We start from the raw sequence: 20587 nt of genomic DNA on the forward strand, positions 1-20587 counted from the left end.
AGAAAAGCCAATTCACATAGACTTTTGTTGGTAGATGAAAAGGGGTTCTAATGGAAGTGGAGTAAGCTTTAAAATATGGTTTAATAATGGAAATATGTAATTTGTAGAAAATGGTAAGAAAAGAAAATGTTTTTTTTTTAGTTAGAACTTTAAATGGATAAGAGTTAGTGGGCCAAGGCCCATTAACTATTATGTACATTCATTTAATTTTTTATCTGATATTTTTTAATTATTATAATTTATTTAAAATTAAAAAAGAAAAATTAAGTTTAAGATAATTAAAGTATAATAACAACATTAAAAAAAAACAAAATTAAAGTCCTCCATCTAATTTATAACAGGCTACACTTCTATTTAAGTTGTTCATAGTTGGGATTTGGTAATTTATCATATTATTAATGATAATGGGATTTGATATTAGTATAGAAAATAATTTTGTAAATAAAATTAATAAAATATTCTTAAAAATTGATAATTTTTTTTTTTTTATAGAAATTAATCACAATATCAGGTGTCTTATTTGTTAGAAAAGAAAAAGAAAATAAAACATACTCTGGTTTACCAGTGAAGCAGGCAGATAGATCACTGTTTGTTAAGACTCAACTGTCATTGGAGCAAAACTGAAGTTCGCCTGGGCCGGTTGGCCCATGAATGTGGTCCAAGATTATTTCTTGGGTCCCACAAAAGTAAGGGGACACGTGGCACACTGCACCAATACGGTGCGTTTTCACCATCTCTTCCGCTTCCCTCTCTGCTTTGCACAATGCATAGGAACTCTCTCTCTCTCTCTCTCTCTCTCTCTCTGTGTCGCCTCTACTTTTTGTCTGTGTAGAAAAGACACGTACTTTATACATTTTTCGGGTTCCCTTTTCTCGATCTTTGTATAAGACAGAGCAGCACAGTGCCATTTCTATCTCTGGTTTCAGGTAGTAGTTGGTTTCTAACTGTCAATGGACAGAGCTCTCTGCTCTCGTCTGTCTTAGCCCAAATATCCTTCGGCTCCTCGCATTTTCAGGAATCACCCAGATCCGTGAATCTCTCTCTTCTCTTCTCTATGCTCTTTTTTTTCTCTCTCTTTCCCCGTCAATGCGCCTACGCACATCAATTGTCCAAATAACTTATCTATGTTGTCAACATTCTTTACACATTTGGCAACGCTTCTTTGGGTCTTGTCCTTATCTGGGTTTTCAGTTGAATACCCACTCCATTGATTCTCACTCCATATTTCAAAGAATTTTTCTCTGTTTTTAAGTCTTCCCCATTTCGTTTCCCCGATATTTCTGTTTTGGGTGTTTTGATCGGAAGGATCCACATTTTCGTTTGTTTTCGTTGCTGGTATGTAGTTTCTCTAATTTTGGGGTCCGGGTTCCTCAAGATTTGCAGCAAAGGGTTTCTGGATCTCTGAATTTGTCCAGGTTTATGGTTTTTTTTGCAGGGTTTTCTTCATTCCTCTGATTTGGGGATCTGGGTTCTTTTCACGTTCCGCGTATATATTGGATTTTGCCGGGAATTTATGTTTATAGCGGTACATTTATGACAAAACCATCAATAATTGAAATATTGAATTCAGTGATTCTTCGGAGACTCATCACCAGGAAAATTTAGAATCCTTGCATTATGGTTTCGTTTGAAGAATCTTGTGGCTGATTTGATGCCGAGGGATTTCAATTCTGGAGATAACAGGTTCTGTACTGAGAATTCCATAACTATTGCAGTTTCCTGTTTGGAAACAGGAAACTGTCGTGAATTAAAATTGGAATTATGGGTTGCATTTGCTCTAAAGGAACCCGAGCCCATCATTATGTAGAAAACAACCACGTAAAAGACAAGCACAAGGAGGAAACCAAAACCTCTAAACATGTAGTTTCTGCGGTGAAGGAGGCAGATGGTGGTGGCAATGATTCTACTGCACGATTGATATCCAATCATCCTGAAAATGCTGTCGGCTCTACCCCTGTTTCCTCTGATGAGGGAGAGAAGAAGGTGGTGAGAGATGTTGAGGAACCCTCTAGGTCCCAGTTGCAGAGGCTATCAACCATTGAAGCAAGGAGTGTAGGACCTAGGATTACTAGGATAACAAGTATTTCAAACGGGGAAAGGGGAGCACAGATAATTGCTGGTTGGCCTTCTTGGCTGACTGCAGTGGCTGGAGAAGCAATCAATGGGTGGGTTCCTCGAAAAGCAGACTCATTTGAGAAGCTGGACAAGGTCAGCTTTATGTCTTTCTTCTTTGTAGCTCATTTATTTATTGATTTTATATCACAATGTTCTAATAGTAGCAGATTGCGTATGTGGTCCTTCTTGATTGTGTAGTTGCATAGCTGATTACAAATTGATGCTAATTATATTTGAGAATTCTCAGTTGGGTTATTGACTGTTAAATTATCATCAGTAAAACTACATGTTGGAAGTGATGATTAAAAATTGTGCGGCTTATAATGCAGATTGGACAAGGAACCTATAGCAGTGTATACAAAGCCCGTGACCTTGAAACAAATAAACTTGTTGCACTGAAGAAGGTGCGCTTTGCGAATATGGATCCAGAAAGTGTACGTTTTATGGCAAGAGAAATCATCATCCTGCGTAGATTAGATCACCCAAATCTAATGAAACTGGAAGGTCTAATCACGTCAAGGGTTTCTGGAAGTTTGTACCTTGTATTTGAATACATGGAGCATGATCTTGCAGGGCTTGCTGCATTACCTGGGGTTAAGTTTTCTGAGGCACAGGTACTAGCCCCGTGTTGGTGTTAACTATTTGAACTATTCATTTTCAACGGCAAGGGCTTTCATGGGCTATAACTTTTATATATATTCTGAAAGGTGTCCTAACCGATGCACTCTGAGGCAAAAGTTACATAAGAACAGAGTTGTTTTGTAAACCAATGTGACCTCCTTCCTTTCATGTCTGATGACAAATTGCCTGTTGACATGAGCAATGCCTCATGGTATAGGTTTAAGTTATAGGATACATCTTTTTTGGCACAAGCAACAATTTATAGCATGTATTTTCACCGGAAATATGTCCACTTTCTTTTTTTTTCTTTTAAGAAGATGAAATATGCCAATTTCTAGGTCAAGGAATTTGAAAATTTTCAATGACATCACCAGCTACACTCCCACCTGAAGCTTTGTTTCTCTTCTTTCATTTTGTTTTTCAATTACTAATTTTAAATATGCAGCATATAGCTGCAATGCACTTGAAGCCATTCCCTCCAAGGAGAGGAAGCCAGCCTAGCCCTCTGACCCTTTTTTCATTTTTAGCCATCTGATGTCCTCTTTTCTTTTCTCTCCTATGCGGCCTTCTGTTCTTCCATTTGATATTTGCTAAAAGTGTTCTGATAATCATCTTAGCAGTTCAGCATTTTCTGTCCAATTCTAGTGGATAGGAAAGACTTTTCACGTTTTGACCTTTTAAGTCTAGTATTTATGGCCCAATCTATTCGTTTCCTATGAAACTTCTTGCTAACTCCTAGTTCTAATTTTCATTGTAGTTTTGACATTCATAATTAGAACATTTGTGTATATATATGCATTTGAATTATCGCTATCACGGGTTTAAATTCTTTGAGCTGAAGTTTCCTCTCGTCCTAACATTATCAGAATTTTAGCATACTGTGGTTTACCAGATCAAATACAACTTTCATGTTTTAGCGTGCAAGAATATTCTGGAGGTTTTCCTCCCTCCTAAATTCCTGAGACTCTATCCTATCCCTATCAAAAAATGATCTGTGAGATCTTTTCCAAAATATTTAAGTGGGAAGGAGAAGAAAAAAGAAACTCAGTGCAATGAAGAAAAACGATTTGCTGCAGATATCTTCTCTTAAAAAATTGAAGGCTTCCTGTTCATTCATTTCGTATTATGCTATAATTATCATTGATATGTTATTAGTCAATCACCATGTCTCAGTCCTCTTTATCTTGATTTAGATGAGTAAATGCTGGTGTTTAATTTCATGTTTTTGATATTCAGATAAAATGTTACATGAAACAATTGCTTCATGGGCTTGAACACTGCCACAGTCGTGGGGTCCTGCATCGAGATATCAAAGGCTCAAATCTTCTCATTGACTATAATGGCAATCTCAAGATTGGTGATTTTGGGTTATCCACTTCTTTCCATCGCAGAGGTTCAAAGCAGCCTCTGACAAGTCGAGTGGTAACTTTATGGTACCGGCCTCCTGAGCTTTTACTTGGTGCCACAGACTATGGAGTTGCTGTGGATTTATGGAGTGCTGGTTGCATTCTTGCGGAGTTATTTTATGGAAAGCCTATCATGCCGGGAAGAACTGAGGTATATTTTTCAAGCTTTCATGGATAAATGTATGAACATTCTACGAGTGTTTTAACTCATGGTCACTGCGGTCTTATAACTGATGAATTATTCTGTTGAGCAACTTAAAGAAAAAAGCAGTAATGTTCTTTTTGGCATTAAGTGTGTTTTCTTTCCCATGGCAATCAGTATTTTACTCCATAAGATAGACACAAGCAGGTATATGTGAAATGTCTGTAAGACCAGAAGTATCTGCTTGTGGATTTTGGCTGATGGGAGTTTTGATGGGATGTCAAAAAATTCTTTTATGAACTATTTGTAGGTTGAGCAACTGCACAAAATTTTCAAACTGTGTGGATCACCTTCTGAAGAGTACTGGAAGAGATCAAAATTGCCGCATGCAACCATTTTCAAACCACAACATCCGTATAAGCGCTGCATTGCTGAGACATTCAAGGATGTTCCTTCATCAACTTTAGCTCTTCTGGAGGTCCTTCTTGCTGTAGAACCTGAGGACCGTGGAACAGCTTCTTCAGCACTTCAAAGTGAGGTAATTTTTAGTTTTAAGCTGCCATTTCATATTTAGCCTGCATGTTTTCATTTTAAACACTTTAAGTGTCCTGATTTTTTCAAATGCTTTCTCTAAAATTAATATTGGTACTATTTAACAAATTAACTATTTAAAAATGAACTCCAATCTCATATATTACAGGTTAGTATCTTTATGGTCCAAAGTGTTTTGTTTTTTCACTGTATGAAACTGATCCTATTGGTTACTGAGTACATATCTGGGATACTAGCATTTGGAATTTTCACAAACTCTTACTTATCCACGCAAATGAGAATATCCAGGAGATGTATGAACTGTGCATGAACATTCATATCTTGAAAAAATTGATTTTGCAATGGTGTTTGCATGTCAGGTCTCATTCATCAAGTTACCTGTGCTCTTTAGGTAGCCTTTATAAAAGGGCAAACAAGTCCGTATCAAGTACATTTCTTAAGATTCTAAGTTGTATTGCATATTTTAGTCTTTATTAAATAATCTGTTTGGAGTGGTGATACTGCTTAACCCTCTTTATGGTTTTACACTACTGATTTCTGAATGTTCTTTTTCAGTTTTTCACAACAAACCCTCTTCCTTGTGATCCATCAAGTTTGCCAAAGTACCCACCAAGCAAGGAGTTTGATGCTAAGCTTCGAGAAGAAGAAACTAGAAGGTTAGCTATCTGGCTATTTTCATGACCTTCTCTTACAAGTTCATTGTCCTTTCTGATATGTCTGCACTTAAACATTCTTATTTCTTGCACAGTTGCACTATCATATCAATGAAAAGAAGTTTTCATCACAAACAACATGTAATCAATCAATTTATCTAATTAGATGTCAAGTATGTATGCCTTAGTGCATCAGTCTAAATCCCATTAAACGAAGGAATGAAAAAATAAGCATTAGCAAAGGAAAATGAGGAATTTGTGCATTCTCACTTTTTATAGAAATTCTTAAGTTTTTCTCACTCATCCAAATTGACGAAAAAGGATGAAGAATGAACATTGTAAAATTTTTAAAGGTAGATTTTCTATTTTAGTTTTAGCTGCCTATCTTATCATTTTATTAATAAAAGATACTTTTGACTATTTTCTTATTATGGATCATTTCCTGTATCATTATGAAATTAGCTATATTTACACTTAAAGATTTTTAATGTATTTTCTCAAATATTTGAAAAGATCTAAACTATAACATGTATCATTAGTCTTCAATGGAAAAAAAAAATAGATGCCTAAGTGCTTTCTCCTTGCCTTCTTTTATGTTTGTGGATTAAGATATATGACCAATTATTTTCATAAACTTAAGCTGATAGAAAGAATCCAACTCATTTTGTTTTATATTTTAAGGCATATCCTCCAGTACAAAACTCAACAGAACTAAAAGTGTGGACAAACACAGGTTCACCATATTAATACTAAAATTAACTTTTTAAATATAAACAGGACTGAGAAGATTAGAACTCTTGAACTGTGTAACTAATTATTCCAAAAAGCTGAGGGGATAGGAAAGAGCCGACTTTTATTTATTACAGTCCTGTTTGTTTATATGCAGGCAAAAAGCAGCAGCTGGTAAAGGTGGAGCACATGAAATGAAAAAAGGTTCTAGAAACTCTAAAGCGGTGCCAGCACCAGATGCTAATGCTGAGTTGCAGGCATCCATACAGGTATCACGATCTTCTTAACTTGCCATGAGTATGACAACTGTATTGTCAACATCTAACTTTTCATTTGCCTACTGCAGAAACATAAAGGGCAATCTAACCCTAAAAGTGTCAGTGAAAAGTTTAATCATGATGAGGATGGTGACTCTGGTTTGCCCATTGAACCTCGCAAAGGAACAGCACAAAATGGTTACTCGCATTCTGGTCAATCAGTGCATCAAAGTGCATTTGGATCACGAGATATGTATGCAAATGATGATGAGGCTCTTACGGGTCCTAGCCAAACCTTTGGTTCTTCAAGGAAAGAGCTTAGAAGTCAGAGGTCATTTGTCCATCATGCAGCAAGCCATACGTCAAGATTCTCCAACTCAGTTGCAGTTAGAGGCGGATCACATTTTGAAAGTACAAGAGATGCTGTCGTGAATCGACACTGGCCAGAGGAACGTTCAAATGCTGGCTACAACCATCTCAATGGTGGTCATTCCTCTGGAAAGAGTGACTGGTCCCAACATTTGCTGGATAAGCGCAAGACTTACCTTAAGAAGGACGAACAGCCATATGAGAAAGAACATGCAATGGTACAGGAATTAATATAGCAAAGATTTCATTATTTTTCTTGTTCTGTGATGCTTCTTTTTTGTTTTGCTTTTATTTACCATTAAATAGAGGATATATCTTACACAGGTATTTTTATTTTTCATCCTAGTAGAGGTTCAAGCCTTCATTACAGTAGGTCCTAGTTCTTGGGACTGTAGGTAACCATACAAAAATTCACAAGTATATTAGGGCGAGAAACAGTCTGCCACAGTTATTACTTAATTTTATTTGGAGTTACTTAATTTTAGTTGGAGTCTTCATTGATAAACATCTCCTAGTATCCATGCAACCTTGACCACAGAACTGTTTAGTTGCAGTATAAATTGAACAGTATATATTAATAGGTTGGTAGTCTGTTGGATCTTAAACCATCAACATTGCTTTTTGTGGATATCTGCTAAGGATTTGCTTCCGCTTGTGATCCCAGGGTTTTGCTAAGAAAAACCGGATGCACTATTCTGGACCCTTGTTGCCACAAGGAGGAAACATAGAGGATATGCTTAAAGAACATGAAAGGCAAATCCAGCATGCTGTTCGCAAAGCTCGATTGGATAAGAACAAGAATTAGATCGCTGGCAATGACAATAGATAAACTGAAATGCGGCTTAGTCATTGGTGAAATGTCAGGTGACACTCGTTCTGATTCATAGCCTCCTGCAAAATGGCGTGATAAATTCAAGCTTATGAGGGAGAGAGATGTTCCTTGAGGAATATGAAAGTGCTCGGAGCCAAGAGTCCGATCATTGTGGATGACTTTTTTTATATTGGCAGACCAATCATTGCTTGATTGCCTGAGGGAAGAAAAGGGTTTACTTGGCATCATCATCCTCCATTCGGGCTGTGTGATTTGTACAGCTAAAGATTTGGTTTCTATAATCAATTTTTACTTAATTCTTTGTAAAGGCTAAGTCATCATCATGATTTTACTTAGGAATTTTACCTTTTACTTAACAGCAGAAGAGACAGATTTCTGGCTCCAAATACATCAGTGTAAAAAAAATTTAACATTAATCATTTATCTCACAAAGCTTGACTTTTTGCTGGGGTTGGGGCAGGTGATGGGAAGACGAGAGATTTCTCAAGTTGGAAAAGACATTTTCTTCATGTTTCCTAATAGAGTTGATTTGATCATCAATGTAGAAGTTTTAATTGTTAAAAGAGTTTATATTGGTGAATGTTCTTTGCAAATTACACGCCACTTACAGTTGCCAATGTCCGTTAATTTGGTTAGCAAACTGCTAATTAGTTTATTGAAACTAAATTTGTGTTGTAATTCTAATTTTTCTTTTTAATTGAAATTTTACTATTGTTAAGTAAGGTTTTATTAAGTTAAAACTCTTTAATAAAAATTTTTACAATGTCTTAATTATGCGTTTAATAATTATTTTATGAGTTTTAGTTAAAAGTTTGGTGAAATCTTTTATTCGGTACATCTTTTAATTAAACAAGTAGTAGAATGTATTAATTTTATTTTCAGTAGAAGCTATATAAAAATAAATTATTAATTTGACTTACTTTTCAAATAAAAAAAAGAACTTTAAAAAAGATATTTTTATACTTATGAATATAACAATTAATAGAATTTTCAATTTAAAAAACAGTAAAATATATATTATTGTTTGATTTTATTTGATTTTTAAAATAAGAAAGAAAAATTTCTAAAATTTTTTATTTTATATTTTTTGAATTAATTGATTTAGAATTTAGATTTCTTTATTATTTAAAAATATTTTAAAAAATAAATTTTTACAGGTGTCAAAATAGACTTACATTCTGTGCACATTATATAATATAATTATAAAGATATACTTAATTATTATTTATGTTTTTAATTAAGAGACTATTAATTTTTATTTAATTCATCATTAGTATACTCATAAATAAATTTTAATTCAATTAAATTAAATATTATAAATTAATTACTTTTTAATCTATAATCCAATATAAAATAAAAAATTATACATATTTTAACCTAAGATGATATGATTTAAAACAATATCAAAATTAGAGTACCTCAACATTCATTAAAAAATTAATTTTATACAAATTATGATGAATTTATGTCTAATCCATACTTTCAGACTGATAAATTTATAGATTGATGATGTTAGAATATAAATAATTATCTATATCAATTTAAGTTTCTAAGTAACTATTTTAATTTATTATTCAAAATATACAAACAATAAAATTAAAACAACATTTATGGTTAAACATCTTCAGCTTTTTAACGTTTGATCACAGCACCAGAAGAAGCAATCTTGTCAACGTATTCTTACTTTTTTTCAAAAAAAAAAAAAAAAAAAGGTTGTAAATTAAAGAAGGATTCAAGAAAAGTGTTCGTATCGAATTAATAAACACTTGACCAAACGTTGTACATCTACCAAACCTCTTGTGTTTTTGCTTCATTCAGAATCTTTTAGGTTAGATCTCTCGTCTTCATCAACCACTCCCTTCTTTCTTCCCTTCATCTCTAAGCATTTCTAATTATCAACTTTAAATCTTTCTATTCCAGATCACCAAAATTGTAACTCTGCAACCAAGCCAACATGATTGCCATTCCTCAAACATCTTTTCCTTTTCCTCCATCTCTCACATCTTGACCTAACCATATTATAAGTTGTCCATAACTCTTCCTCTTCCCCTCTGCAAATCAATTTAGTCATGAGGCCTAAAACCCATCAACCCATTAATCTCAAGCTCCTTCTTGGAGTTCTTCTTGCTTTGTTCATTCTCTTTTTGTTGAGAACAAATTTATCATCTTCCATTGATAACAATCCATCTCCTAGTTTACATAATGTTTCTCCAAAAACCTCAAGAAACTGCTCGAGAATCTGCAACAAGATCCCTCGCTCGCTCTCTCAGGCAATCATCCATTACACAACCTCAGCAATCACCCCACAACAGACGCACAAAGAAATATCAGTGACGGCAAAAGTTCTGCAAAAGAAATCGCCCTGCAACTTCTTGGTTTTTGGCCTAGGCCATGACAGCCTTATGTGGAGTGCACTCAACCATGGTGGTCGAACCACTTTCCTGGAAGAAGACGAAGCATGGATAGAGCAAATAAAACAAAGGTTCCCCACGCTGGAATCGTACCATGTCACGTATGATACCAAGGTGAATCAAGCTGATGCTTTAATGGAGGTTGGCAGAGGAATGGAGTGCACAGCCATTGGTGATCCAAAATATTCTATCTGCCAACTTGCGTTGAAGGGTTTGCCAAAGGAAGTTTATGAGATAAAATGGGATTTGATAATGGTGGATGCACCGACCGGATATCATGATGAAGCACCCGGGAGGATGAGTGCAATTTACACGGCAGGGATGATGGCGAGGAACAGGGAAGGAGGAGAGACAGATGTGTTTGTGCATGATGTGAATAGAGCTGTGGAAGATAAGTTTTCAATGTCTTTTCTGTGTGAAGGTTATATGAAGAAAGAGGAAGGGAGGTTAAGGCACTTCACAATTCCTAGTTACAGGGATGGTTTGAGCAGGCCTTTTTGCCCCGAGTGATTTTTCTTCTTTTTTCCCCTCGGTTTTCTTTTTTTTTTTTTTTAATATTTTTTTCTTCAAGTTTATGGATGGGCTTTTGCTTATATATGAGAAACTGAGCATTCTTGAATTAGATTTATTGCAAGGTTATGTCTCTGTGTTTTCATACACACACACACACATACTTGTAGCTAAAGAAAATAAAGGAAAAGAGAATACATACATATATATATATATATACATACGTATATCTAAATAGTTTCCCTTGATTTTGGGTGTTACCTAGGGTTCAAAAGCAATCACACTCCTCTGTTGCCATATATGATAAAGCAATTATTCATACCTGTTTCAGTTCAGCACATAATTTTATTTCAACATGAAACCAAATGAAGAAAGTCTAGTAACCATTACACAAAAATGAAATTACATAAATAATACCAGAATAAGTGAAACGTGTCCAAAAGTTGAAAAGCCAAAACATTTTCTGCTCAGGACTAATAGTATTATTTTCAGTCTGAATTTTCTTTAACATTTTTGATATTCAAAGAAAGAGACAAGGAAAATTGAACTAGACTTCACACCAATTCATCTAAACAAAAATGAGCCACCTTCTTCCACTAGTCATGAAACATACAATCATCATATCTCTTGCTACCTGCGTCATGCAAACACTAGTGTGCTTAAACACCAAAATTCCACACCTACATTTTCAGCTACCTATGAACAAGGGAAAAACAACATTGGTGAAATCAAACTTTAAAAAGCCATTAGATAAATTGCATGAAACAAGGATTATAATCATTTATAATGCTTGAAGGGCTTGCAGCCATATCCTTAAGATATGATCATAATGGTGATAAAAAAGTTGAAAAACGAGATTGGCTATTAAAGTAGAAACAAGAATTTTATTCTCCAAAATAATACAAGCCAGGTGCAGATAAAGAATGCTCATAAAGACCAAAGATATTATTTTTAAAGAGGGTTCTTTTACCTGCTCAAGAAGATGGCAGTTGGGTTCCCAGGGGATGGAGGATTCTGATTCAGAAGCGAGGCATGAGTACCAGCCCTAGCAACAGCATCAGGGTCGGAGGCAGACAATACTTCCACCTCTTCAAGAGCAAGTTGTCTCCTAATCAACTCTAAGTTCTCCTGAAGAACCTCAATCTCTCCAAATGGCAGTCTCAAGTCCAAAGCCTGCACTCCTAGTGCAACTGCTTCATCCTTTTTGAACCTTAAGAAAGGCATACAGAGCTTTTGAGTTTGTTTGAAGTTAGCAGCCTGTCCAACAGTGCTCCTCTGTAAGGCCTCCAATATATCCTTGTCTGGAGCAAATGTATGGGTATTGTTGTCAAATTTGCTTTGAAGGATCCTCAAGCACTCTGCTTTCCATCCATCAAATTGTTCATTGACATATATCAAGCCTTTTAATTTCCCCTCTGTCAGTGACGTAACTGGTGCCCCCTTTTTATTGGCTTTCTTTGAACCCAAAATTTGTTTCTGTAGCAGCTTTCTCATCAAAGCAATTGAGTCTTGCAAATATTTGTTGGCACTTTTAAGCCTTAAATCTGGATCATTGGAAGTTGGCCAACCTGCTTTCACTACAAAACCTTCCTTCTCCAAAAGCTCCCTCCAAACATACTCAGCATAATGAGGGCAAATTGGAGTAATCAGCCGAGTCTGCACGTCCATAAAGCGCCACACTAAATCACGATTCATACCCGCACTGCCACAAGAGAACCTATACTCATCTCTAGCAGCCTGAAGGTCGTAAAAGCCAGTTTTGAGGGCCTCCCGGAACATGTAGTCTTGATAATTCTGCCCAGTCATTCTAACAGCAATATTCATCTCATTTTCAAACACTTTATCAGCATAAGTAGAAGGAGGACCTGTTCTCAAAGATGATTCTGCAGCAAGAACCTCTTCCATCCATGCAATTTCTTTTGTAAGCCTTAAGATTGCTGCATTTGCAGTCTCAAATACAAAATTTGCATCATCAACACCATCCCCAGCGTCAGCCAAAGAGAATCTTGTAGCATCAGCTGAGAATTCCTCAATGGCCTGGCGCAGTGTCCTAAAATTTCCTGTTGACTTGGACATCTTTTCAGAATTGAGCATAATATGGCCATTACACCTAAATCCCTGAGGCCAGTGCTGCTTGGGCATTAATGCGGTGTGGTTATATATGGAAAATGTCAAATGATTCTGGATGAGGTCCTTACCAGAGACTCGAAGATCAAATGGGTACCAATATTCAAACTCCTGCTTCATCTTACCAAGAATTGGTGAAGGGATCGTGGATGATTTGGGGTAGGGACCACCACAAATAATAAAATCCCATACTTCATCAGTCATCTGACTAGGGTGCACTGGTGAAGTACTACATCCATACATGTCTCCATCGTGTAATAGGTGAGCAACTGTGTAGTAGGCCATGTAAATAGTGGAATCAGACAATGATTCAACAAGGAATTGTTCATCCCATGGAATACGAGTTCCAAGTCCAAAGGATCGAGAACAAGCCCACTGATTTAGCCAGCTTAAGGTGTGCTCAAAGCCATGTCGTGTCTCATCAGAGTAGAGATTCATGTTTGACAAGCATTCCTCAGCCAATTTCTTCCATTCTGGTTCACCATATGTGATGTACCATTGATCTGTAAGAGCCACAACACATTCATCACCAGACCTTGACATAACACGCTTCTCAGGCTCACTGTACATAATTGCCAGACCAGTCTCAATGAGCTTGGTTTTGATCAGTGGCTTAACTTCCTGGACCCTCCTGCCTGCAAATTCTCCAACAAGCATAGTTCCTTCAGTAAATCCTCTCAAGTACGTTAACCTTTTCGCTTCTGCAAGCTTATCCTTGTCATTCTGGCTTTTAATTTTCAGATCCATGCAAACATTTTCAGCAGCCTTATCTCCAAATTCTGGAATGTTAATGATGGGAACAATATCAAAGGGCAATACCCATTCGTCCTTTACACCATATTTTGCTCGTAGAGCTGGTTTTGATTTCAAATCATGCAAAGCCATGTAATCATCTGGCGCGTCACTAGGAACACTAGTAACAATCCCTGTACCTTTGTCAGTTAGGATAGTCAACATTGGAAGAGCATATATGACCTCATTGAATGAAAGCGGAGACTTTAAGGGAAGTCCGATTAGATCATAACCAGTCAGCTCAACCAAGCAAGAAGGCTTCTCAGGTATCTTGGAGAAATTCTGATAAGCCAGATTAAGTGCTGCTCTATCAGTGAGGATAAATACGTCAGTTTCATTGATTTCAAAGGCTCCATATTTCCCATCAGGCAGTACCCACGCATTTGTTTGCCCATACATTGTCTCAGGCCTAAGTGTAGCAGCACCCAGAAAAACTCTTTTACCCTCCAAAGGACCCAATTTTGGAGGGAAAGGTGGCACAACCTCCATTTTTATAATAGTGTACTCTTGTGGTTGAACACCTTCACCAGTTGCCCGATCATGATCTGCACATGGTTGGCCATCTAAGGGAGAGTATATTGTGTACCTGAGATCCTTGACAATCTTTCCAAATGATTTCAACTTTCTCATCTGCCACCTCACAAAGCTATCAAAGAATGGGTTGACATCTGTGGTGACAAAGGAACGCCTCCAGTCACAACCCAAGCCAAAAGCCTTAAGATCCTCCATTGCCAATGGAGGAAAGTAGTGCAACCATTTATATGGATCCTGGAATTCTGCTATCTCACTATCTGAAAGGCCAAAACTGCGCATGATCTCCCACTGATATGCCTGGCCACCAGATTTTGACACGGCTTTAGATTTCTTCCCCTTGAATTTATCAGGTAATGCAGGTGCAGCACCATTGTTGTCTTCAGGCTCAGTTTCTTGGTGTATTGCCTGCTCTACTTCATTAGAAAATACAGGTGGATTCCCAAACTGCTTGATCTCGCGAGCAAGCTTATCAGCAGAGGCCTTAATGGGCATACCAGTACAGTGGAAAGCAAATGGCAAGAGGACATTTGTACCTTTTAATCTATGGTAAGCTGCAGCAAATTCAAGCTTGGAAAGCGAGAATGCATGTCCAAGATGCAAAAAACCATTCATATATGGAAACGGAAAGTTTCCGAAAAACTTTTCGCCTGGTTCCGGAGGCTTTTCACAAGGTTCAGCCCTGAATACATCTTTTTCATCCCACCAGCTTCGTACCTTTGTCTCAATCTCAAGGAGACGATCTCTCCTTGCAAAGCTTTTCCCACTCTCAGATGCCATCTCGTGAAACTGACAGAAGCTGCAGAATTCAATAATGCCATAAGCAAAACTAACACCTATACTATAGTAGGAGTGTGAGTCTGTGTGTGTAAATGGTGGATGCACATATAATATATGGGTATGTTCACATATATTAACACCTTTCGCACATCTAGAAATTATGTGTATGGTATTTATATATGAGTTGAATCCTGGAGTGTCACAGAGAACTAAAACATTTCTTCTTTTTAAAGGTCCATATGCCAATTGAGTTCTAAGATTCCTGTATATTGGACCAATTATAGTATTCCAAAATATGATTTAGCCCATCCTTTATCTTCCATAAGGATGAAGAAATACATTAACAATAACTAATAAAACAGAATTCTCGTAAGTAAAAGACCTGTAAATACATAAAAACATACGGATTCTTTTTATGCTAAGACAGAACTGCTGTGACAAATAGAGTACCAGCAGTTTGTAACCAACAAGACTATCCCAACTTTGAGAGATAAATTCCAATACTATTTTTTGCTACTCTAAAATATAGATCGCTACACCATGAAGTTAGATTTCCAATACTATTCACGTAAATCACATGACAACAGATATACTAAATTAAAAATGTGCAGTTGTCTTCTTATCATTAAAACAAATAAAGAAGGCAGATTGAGACAACTTACTGGTAGATCTTCTTCTCTAAATATTTTCCAGTATGAATAAACTTCTTTGAAACCAAGCGCATGAATATGTGGGTTCTAGTTGAACCTGCAATATCAGACCCAATAAAACTTGAGAACTGCCGACAAAAACAAATACACAAATGGGTCATGCAAGCAGTCATGCATAGAAGTTATTCTCATTTCACACAGAGCAATTTGCATGATACGGGAAAAATCAGCAAAAAGGAGTCTCGCTGAGCTGATAGAAGTAAGTTGCAAACATTTCCTTTCTTCTTCATTTCAAAAGCATTCTGACATCTATGTAATTGAATAAAAGGTAAATTTAAACATAAAAGAGGCCCCTAACAGAATTTGCTGCAGTCTTAGTATCTTGGAAAAGGAATCCATCTTACAATCAAGAGTATTTCCTAGTACTTGCAACTGAGTCAATTTAACCAAATGATGCAATGATAGATTTAGAGGTTACAAACTAATTACTAATATGCATTCAATTTCAAGAAACTATTGCAGAACGAAAAACATTTCCCATTAAGACACTTGAGAACTATTATTTATATTCCTTCAACTTCTATTTCCTTCAGATTAACTTACAAAAAAGAAACACCTCATCACATACTACGGAAAAGAAATAGATGCACAGTTAGAAGTAATAACCCAAATTCAAAACACTTAAAGAACGCACAATAAAAGAAATGCAAGCAACCCTTGTTAGACTTCCTCCTATTTCCTCAATTTCGAACTCAATTTAATACGAAACCCGTTTGACCCAAACAATCCAAAAGGCACAAAGAAGAAAACATTTTCCGTAACGCGAAATTCGATAACATTACTGTGGCTAACCCAGAACCTCTTCTCACTACCAAATGAATCAAAAATCAACAAAAAAAAACTACTTTTACCTTCTCAAAATCGATTACCTATACATACAGAAGATGTTTATATATGCACACAACCACGATGATTCCAAATGAGAGGCGCAACACCCGAAACTATGAAGAAAAATATACACCAACAAAGCGAAAGAGTAATAGAACTAAACCAATAGACGAAACGCGCCATGGAGTTAGGGTCTTCATACATTTGTTTCAAATCAGAAAAGAAAATGAAAAATCCAAAGATATACATGCACATGGGGATACGCAGAGAGAAGGAGGTACCTAAAACAGACCGCCATTGGAGAGAAGGATTAAGTAATCGGACTACGAACAGAGAGTCGAAGGCAGATGCCAAAGATAGTAGCGGCTCTGGTGGTTATGTAAGAAGGCGCCGCCGGCAGAAGAGAGACCTAAAAGCAAAGCAGCTATCCCTTTTTTTCTTTTTTCTTTCCTTTTAAATTTCATCATAATACCGTAAAATTGTGATAGTACATTTTTACCCTTCAAAAAATTTGACTTCACCACCCTCAAGATATGCGCGTGAACTCACTTCTTTTACACCAAAAGATTATAAATAAAAAAAAAAAAAAAATTGTTTTCTTTTATTTAATTTTAAAAGTATAATTAGTCCCTAACTTTTAAATTCTTAAACTGAAAGAATTTGGATTAGTGCATGAAAACGTTTTTATATTATCTATTTTCTAAGTTTATAAATTCTTATCGATAAAACTATATAAATTATTTAGCAATAAGAATGGTAATGATACGAAATTAAAAATTGTAAAAAGTTATTTTTAGAATTTTCTCAAAAAATATTATTTGTTTATTTTTATCTTTTCACATATATGCAACTTTTTTCTCTACATATAGACAAATATATATGAACTATAAAATATTTTTATGTATTATTAGTTATTATTTTATCATTAGTTATTAATTAATGATGTGAGTATTACATTAGTTATCAAAAATTTTAAAAATATATCTTACACTTTAGTAATAAAAAACAAAAAGATTTATTTAAAAAAATGTGATCAACATGGAGTATACTTATTTCTAGAGAGAAGCTATGGCCGGACTAACAAGAAGAGATGAGGAAATTTGGGAGGCATTAAATTGACATAATTTTTTGACAAAAAAAGTCTAATTTCTTGAGTTACATCTTAGTTCTAATTCAAAAATTCAATTCAATCATTTGTATAAAAATAAATTTATATAATTCATAAAACATAAAATCAACCAATTTTTTTTATGAATAATGAAATTTTATTTTTTAAAAATATAAATACATATCATATAAGAAGTACTCATTGTAAAAATTCGAAACTAAAAGAAAATGGTTTATTATCTAAATGTAGAAGCAAATAATAAAATTAGAATTTATATTTCTTATACATTAAATTGGAATGTCCAATAAGAATAAGAGAATCTCCATTCTAATTGGTTCATTAAAAAAAGACAAACGATAATTAAAAATAAATAAATAAATATACTATGGGTTAACCTCCGTTAACACTTGAAGGAAGTCCGGGAGGTGAACTACTCACAATCCGTTTGCTGATCGGTATCTGAATCTTGATCTTCTTGATTTAAAATAGTTAATAAAATGGTAAGCTGCACTAATCTAATAAGAATATAGCACTAATTACTAATACAAAAAATCGAAGGTTGATAAAAACCACAAAATAACTAATGGAACCATTGATTTAAGTAAATATATTTAACTCTAAAACGTTTTATTCCATACTTACCATTACAGATTTTTTCAAAAACAACCTATAAAGATAAATAACCAAGTGACAATTTAATTCCGTGAATAAGATCAATAATTCTTCATTTTAACCTACTTACTGGGACTTTTGGGGGTTCATAGGATATCTCTCTACTTGTGAATTCAGTATCTAGATTTGACAATTAACACGGTCGTTTCCATACTCTGTCCAGTAATGGGTGCCAAAAATATCATTGTCTCGATATCCTGTTCGATATGAGGGTGAACTATATCTCCCAAAATCCTTCGATATGGAACTTCTCAACTCCGTTCGACTGAAATAATGTCCACAGTAAAGTTCCTTATATATCATATCTGTCCTCCCTTTCCCGGGATATACAGTAAGCTTTCATTTATATAGATCATCATCGTCCAAATAATCGCCAAACGCATACCAACATCTCATTACATATTCACATATTAATTTAAATAACATCTATGCGAGCGATATAGTTTAACATAACCGAATAGCTACGTAACCAGATAACTAAATAAATAATGCAGGACGAACTAAATAAATCAAATAATTGAGAAGACCGTCAAAACTATCAATTTAATACGCACACTATAATAGTAAGCAATTTAAGTAGTACAGAAAAATAAATAAAGAATTAAGACAAATATGAACTAACCAGTTACGGTTCCAGTAGCGACTTGTAATTATTTTTAGAGTTCTTTAAATTTTTATAAAATATAAAATTATCGATTATTAATTCTCAATTTACCAATAATAGAGAATAGAGTGAGAAATCCTTACCCGAATCAATATTTTGAAATATTGTACTACTCATTATGCCTCCTAACAGGGGCCGAATTTCTTGAATTTTTTATGCAGAAATTAAAATATTTGTAACGTACCCAAAAATATCTCAAAATCCAAAATTATTGTCGAAAATTATTTTTGTCAAATTTTAGGGTTCCGACACGGCAACACTGCCGTGTTCCAGCACCGACTCTGCCGCCCACGATAGCGGTTCATCTCGGTCTGGCTAGTTTTGACCGATTTTGGCGATTTTACATGTATCCGACCAAAAAACTAAAAAATCGAACCTATTGACGGGGGAAGGGGATCTTCGGGTGCGACGGCTCTGCTGGTTCTTCTTCACGGCTGGGATTTCTTCTTCGACTAACCTGCACAGGAAAGGATGATGAACACAATGGTCAAAGAATCATGTGAAATGGGAAACGAGTAAGGGGCTCATCAAAGGGATTTTAGGATTTTAAATACAGTGGCTTTGCCGGACTTTGCCTGCGGTTTTTGGTTCACCTATTATCATTTTTGTTCCGATATGCCCACAGAGAGACTTGAAATTGAATTCCGAGCCAAAAAGAGAAAATTTTACCTTTTTTGACGGTCAGTAGTGGCTCTAGCATGGCAGTGCTAGGGGCCGATCTTCTTCTCCGACGTCTGGTTCTTCTTCTCCGATGGGGTGCTGATGACTAGGGTTGGGTTCTCCTATAAAGAAGAGTTTAAATACCCTATCCTCTTCGATCCGAGTCGTCCATTTGCGTTAATGTGGAGCGAGAAGGATCGATCGATGGTTTTTCGTTTAGACTGATGGCGTGGACGAATCTGAGACGTCCATCATGATCCATTTTATCCTTCCTATAGCGTATAAAAAGGGAACACATCTAGACTGTTCACGCGCACATGATGAGATTTAGGTCGTTGGATCAATGAGCATGCAGATCGCTCATGTGGCTTCTCGCGTGGTGCCGATGTCAGCAGAGTTGCCACGTGGCGTGCTCCGTTTTGCCGAGATTGCTAACTGGGCTGTCCTACGTGACTGAACTTTTTGTTTTTGCATTTTAACCTTATGTTTCTAATTTTTCTTTTAAAAATACTTTCCGAATTCAAAATTTTACCTATTTTTTTCAAAATTACTTTTAATTTCATTCTTAATTCATTTTCCTCAAAATTTCAATAAAATTAAATTTAAAATAAATCAATTTAATTATTTATATAATTTTTTATAATTAAAACGAAAATTTCGAGCCGATTTTCGGACTCGGATATTATACTCATGATAAAATTAAAGTAGCTCTCCTTTAATTGATGGCAAATAATCAAAAAATTTTTTATTTATGTCGATTCTTTATATATCATGTAGTTTTTAACGAAATAAGATGATGGTAGAGCTCCCACCACGATCACAATTTAGATCAAAACCCTCTTTAGTTTGAATTGAAAAATCTAAATATCAAGTATGAACAAAGAAAGAAACATTTGTATGAATTTTTTGCCAAAGAGGGCTGGAAGATTAATCTTTGTTTTCCTTTGTTTTTTTCCCTTTGTGTTCCAAAAAACAAATATCTTTTAACCCGATATTAATATATGATGGCTTGAACCGGACATAAAAACAACATTAAAACGATATCGTTTAATTGCAGGGGAGGGTGACGTCCACGTGGCAGAACCATTGACATTCACTATCCCTGCGATTCTGCTTTT

At 35.4% G+C, this 20587-nt stretch overlaps 3 protein-coding genes across 8 annotated transcripts; 2 read left to right on the forward strand and 1 right to left on the reverse strand.

Annotated features, from left to right (window-relative positions):
- Positions 1-789: 789 nt before the first annotated feature.
- LOC110809960 (Protein kinase superfamily protein) lies at positions 790-8117 on the forward strand. 3 transcript variants are annotated; one of them, XM_088213819.1, is made up of 9 exons: positions 790-1335; positions 1416-2208; positions 2445-2729; positions 3973-4293; positions 4595-4822; positions 5392-5492; positions 6376-6487; positions 6565-7062; positions 7509-8117. In XM_088213819.1, exons 2-9 carry the CDS (start codon positions 1762-1764, stop codon positions 7647-7649), a joined length of 2133 nt encoding a protein of 710 aa, XP_088069945.1. In that variant the 5' UTR covers positions 790-1335; positions 1416-1761; the 3' UTR covers positions 7650-8117. The 3 variants fall into 3 exon arrangements, with proteins under 3 accessions (XP_088069945.1, XP_088069944.1, XP_088069943.1); XM_088213818.1 differs by having other exon boundaries at positions 1436-2208; XM_088213817.1 differs by having other exon boundaries at positions 790-2208.
- Positions 8118-9510: 1393 nt separating this feature from the next.
- GXM3 (glucuronoxylan 4-O-methyltransferase-like protein (DUF579)) lies at positions 9511-10706 on the forward strand. The gene has a single exon (XM_022035898.2). The coding sequence runs from the start codon at positions 9746-9748 to the stop codon at positions 10595-10597; it is 852 nt and encodes a 283-aa protein (XP_021891590.2). The 5' UTR covers positions 9511-9745; the 3' UTR covers positions 10598-10706.
- Positions 10707-10777: 71 nt separating this feature from the next.
- LOC110809917 (ATP binding/leucine-tRNA ligases/aminoacyl-tRNA ligase) lies at positions 10778-16805 on the reverse strand. 4 transcript variants are annotated; one of them, XM_088213820.1, is made up of 4 exons: positions 16647-16805; positions 15490-15574; positions 11568-14846; positions 10778-10919 (listed from the first exon to the last, which is right to left on the reverse strand). In XM_088213820.1, the coding sequence occupies exons 2-4, from the start codon at positions 15549-15551 to the stop codon at positions 10910-10912; spliced, it is 3351 nt and encodes a 1116-aa protein (XP_088069946.1). In that variant the 5' UTR covers positions 15552-15574; positions 16647-16805; the 3' UTR covers positions 10778-10909. The 4 variants fall into 4 exon arrangements, with proteins under 4 accessions (XP_088069946.1, XP_088069948.1, XP_088069947.1 ...); XM_088213822.1 differs by lacking the exon at positions 10778-10919 and adding an exon at positions 10923-11231; XM_088213821.1 differs by lacking the exon at positions 10778-10919 and adding an exon at positions 10923-11293.
- Positions 16806-20587: the final 3782 nt, after the last annotated feature.

Source organism: Carica papaya, chromosome 2, assembly GCF_054855325.1.
Source record: "Carica papaya isolate Zhongbai chromosome 2, ASM5485532v1, whole genome shotgun sequence".
Lineage (NCBI taxonomy): Eukaryota > Viridiplantae > Streptophyta > Magnoliopsida > Brassicales > Caricaceae > Carica > Carica papaya.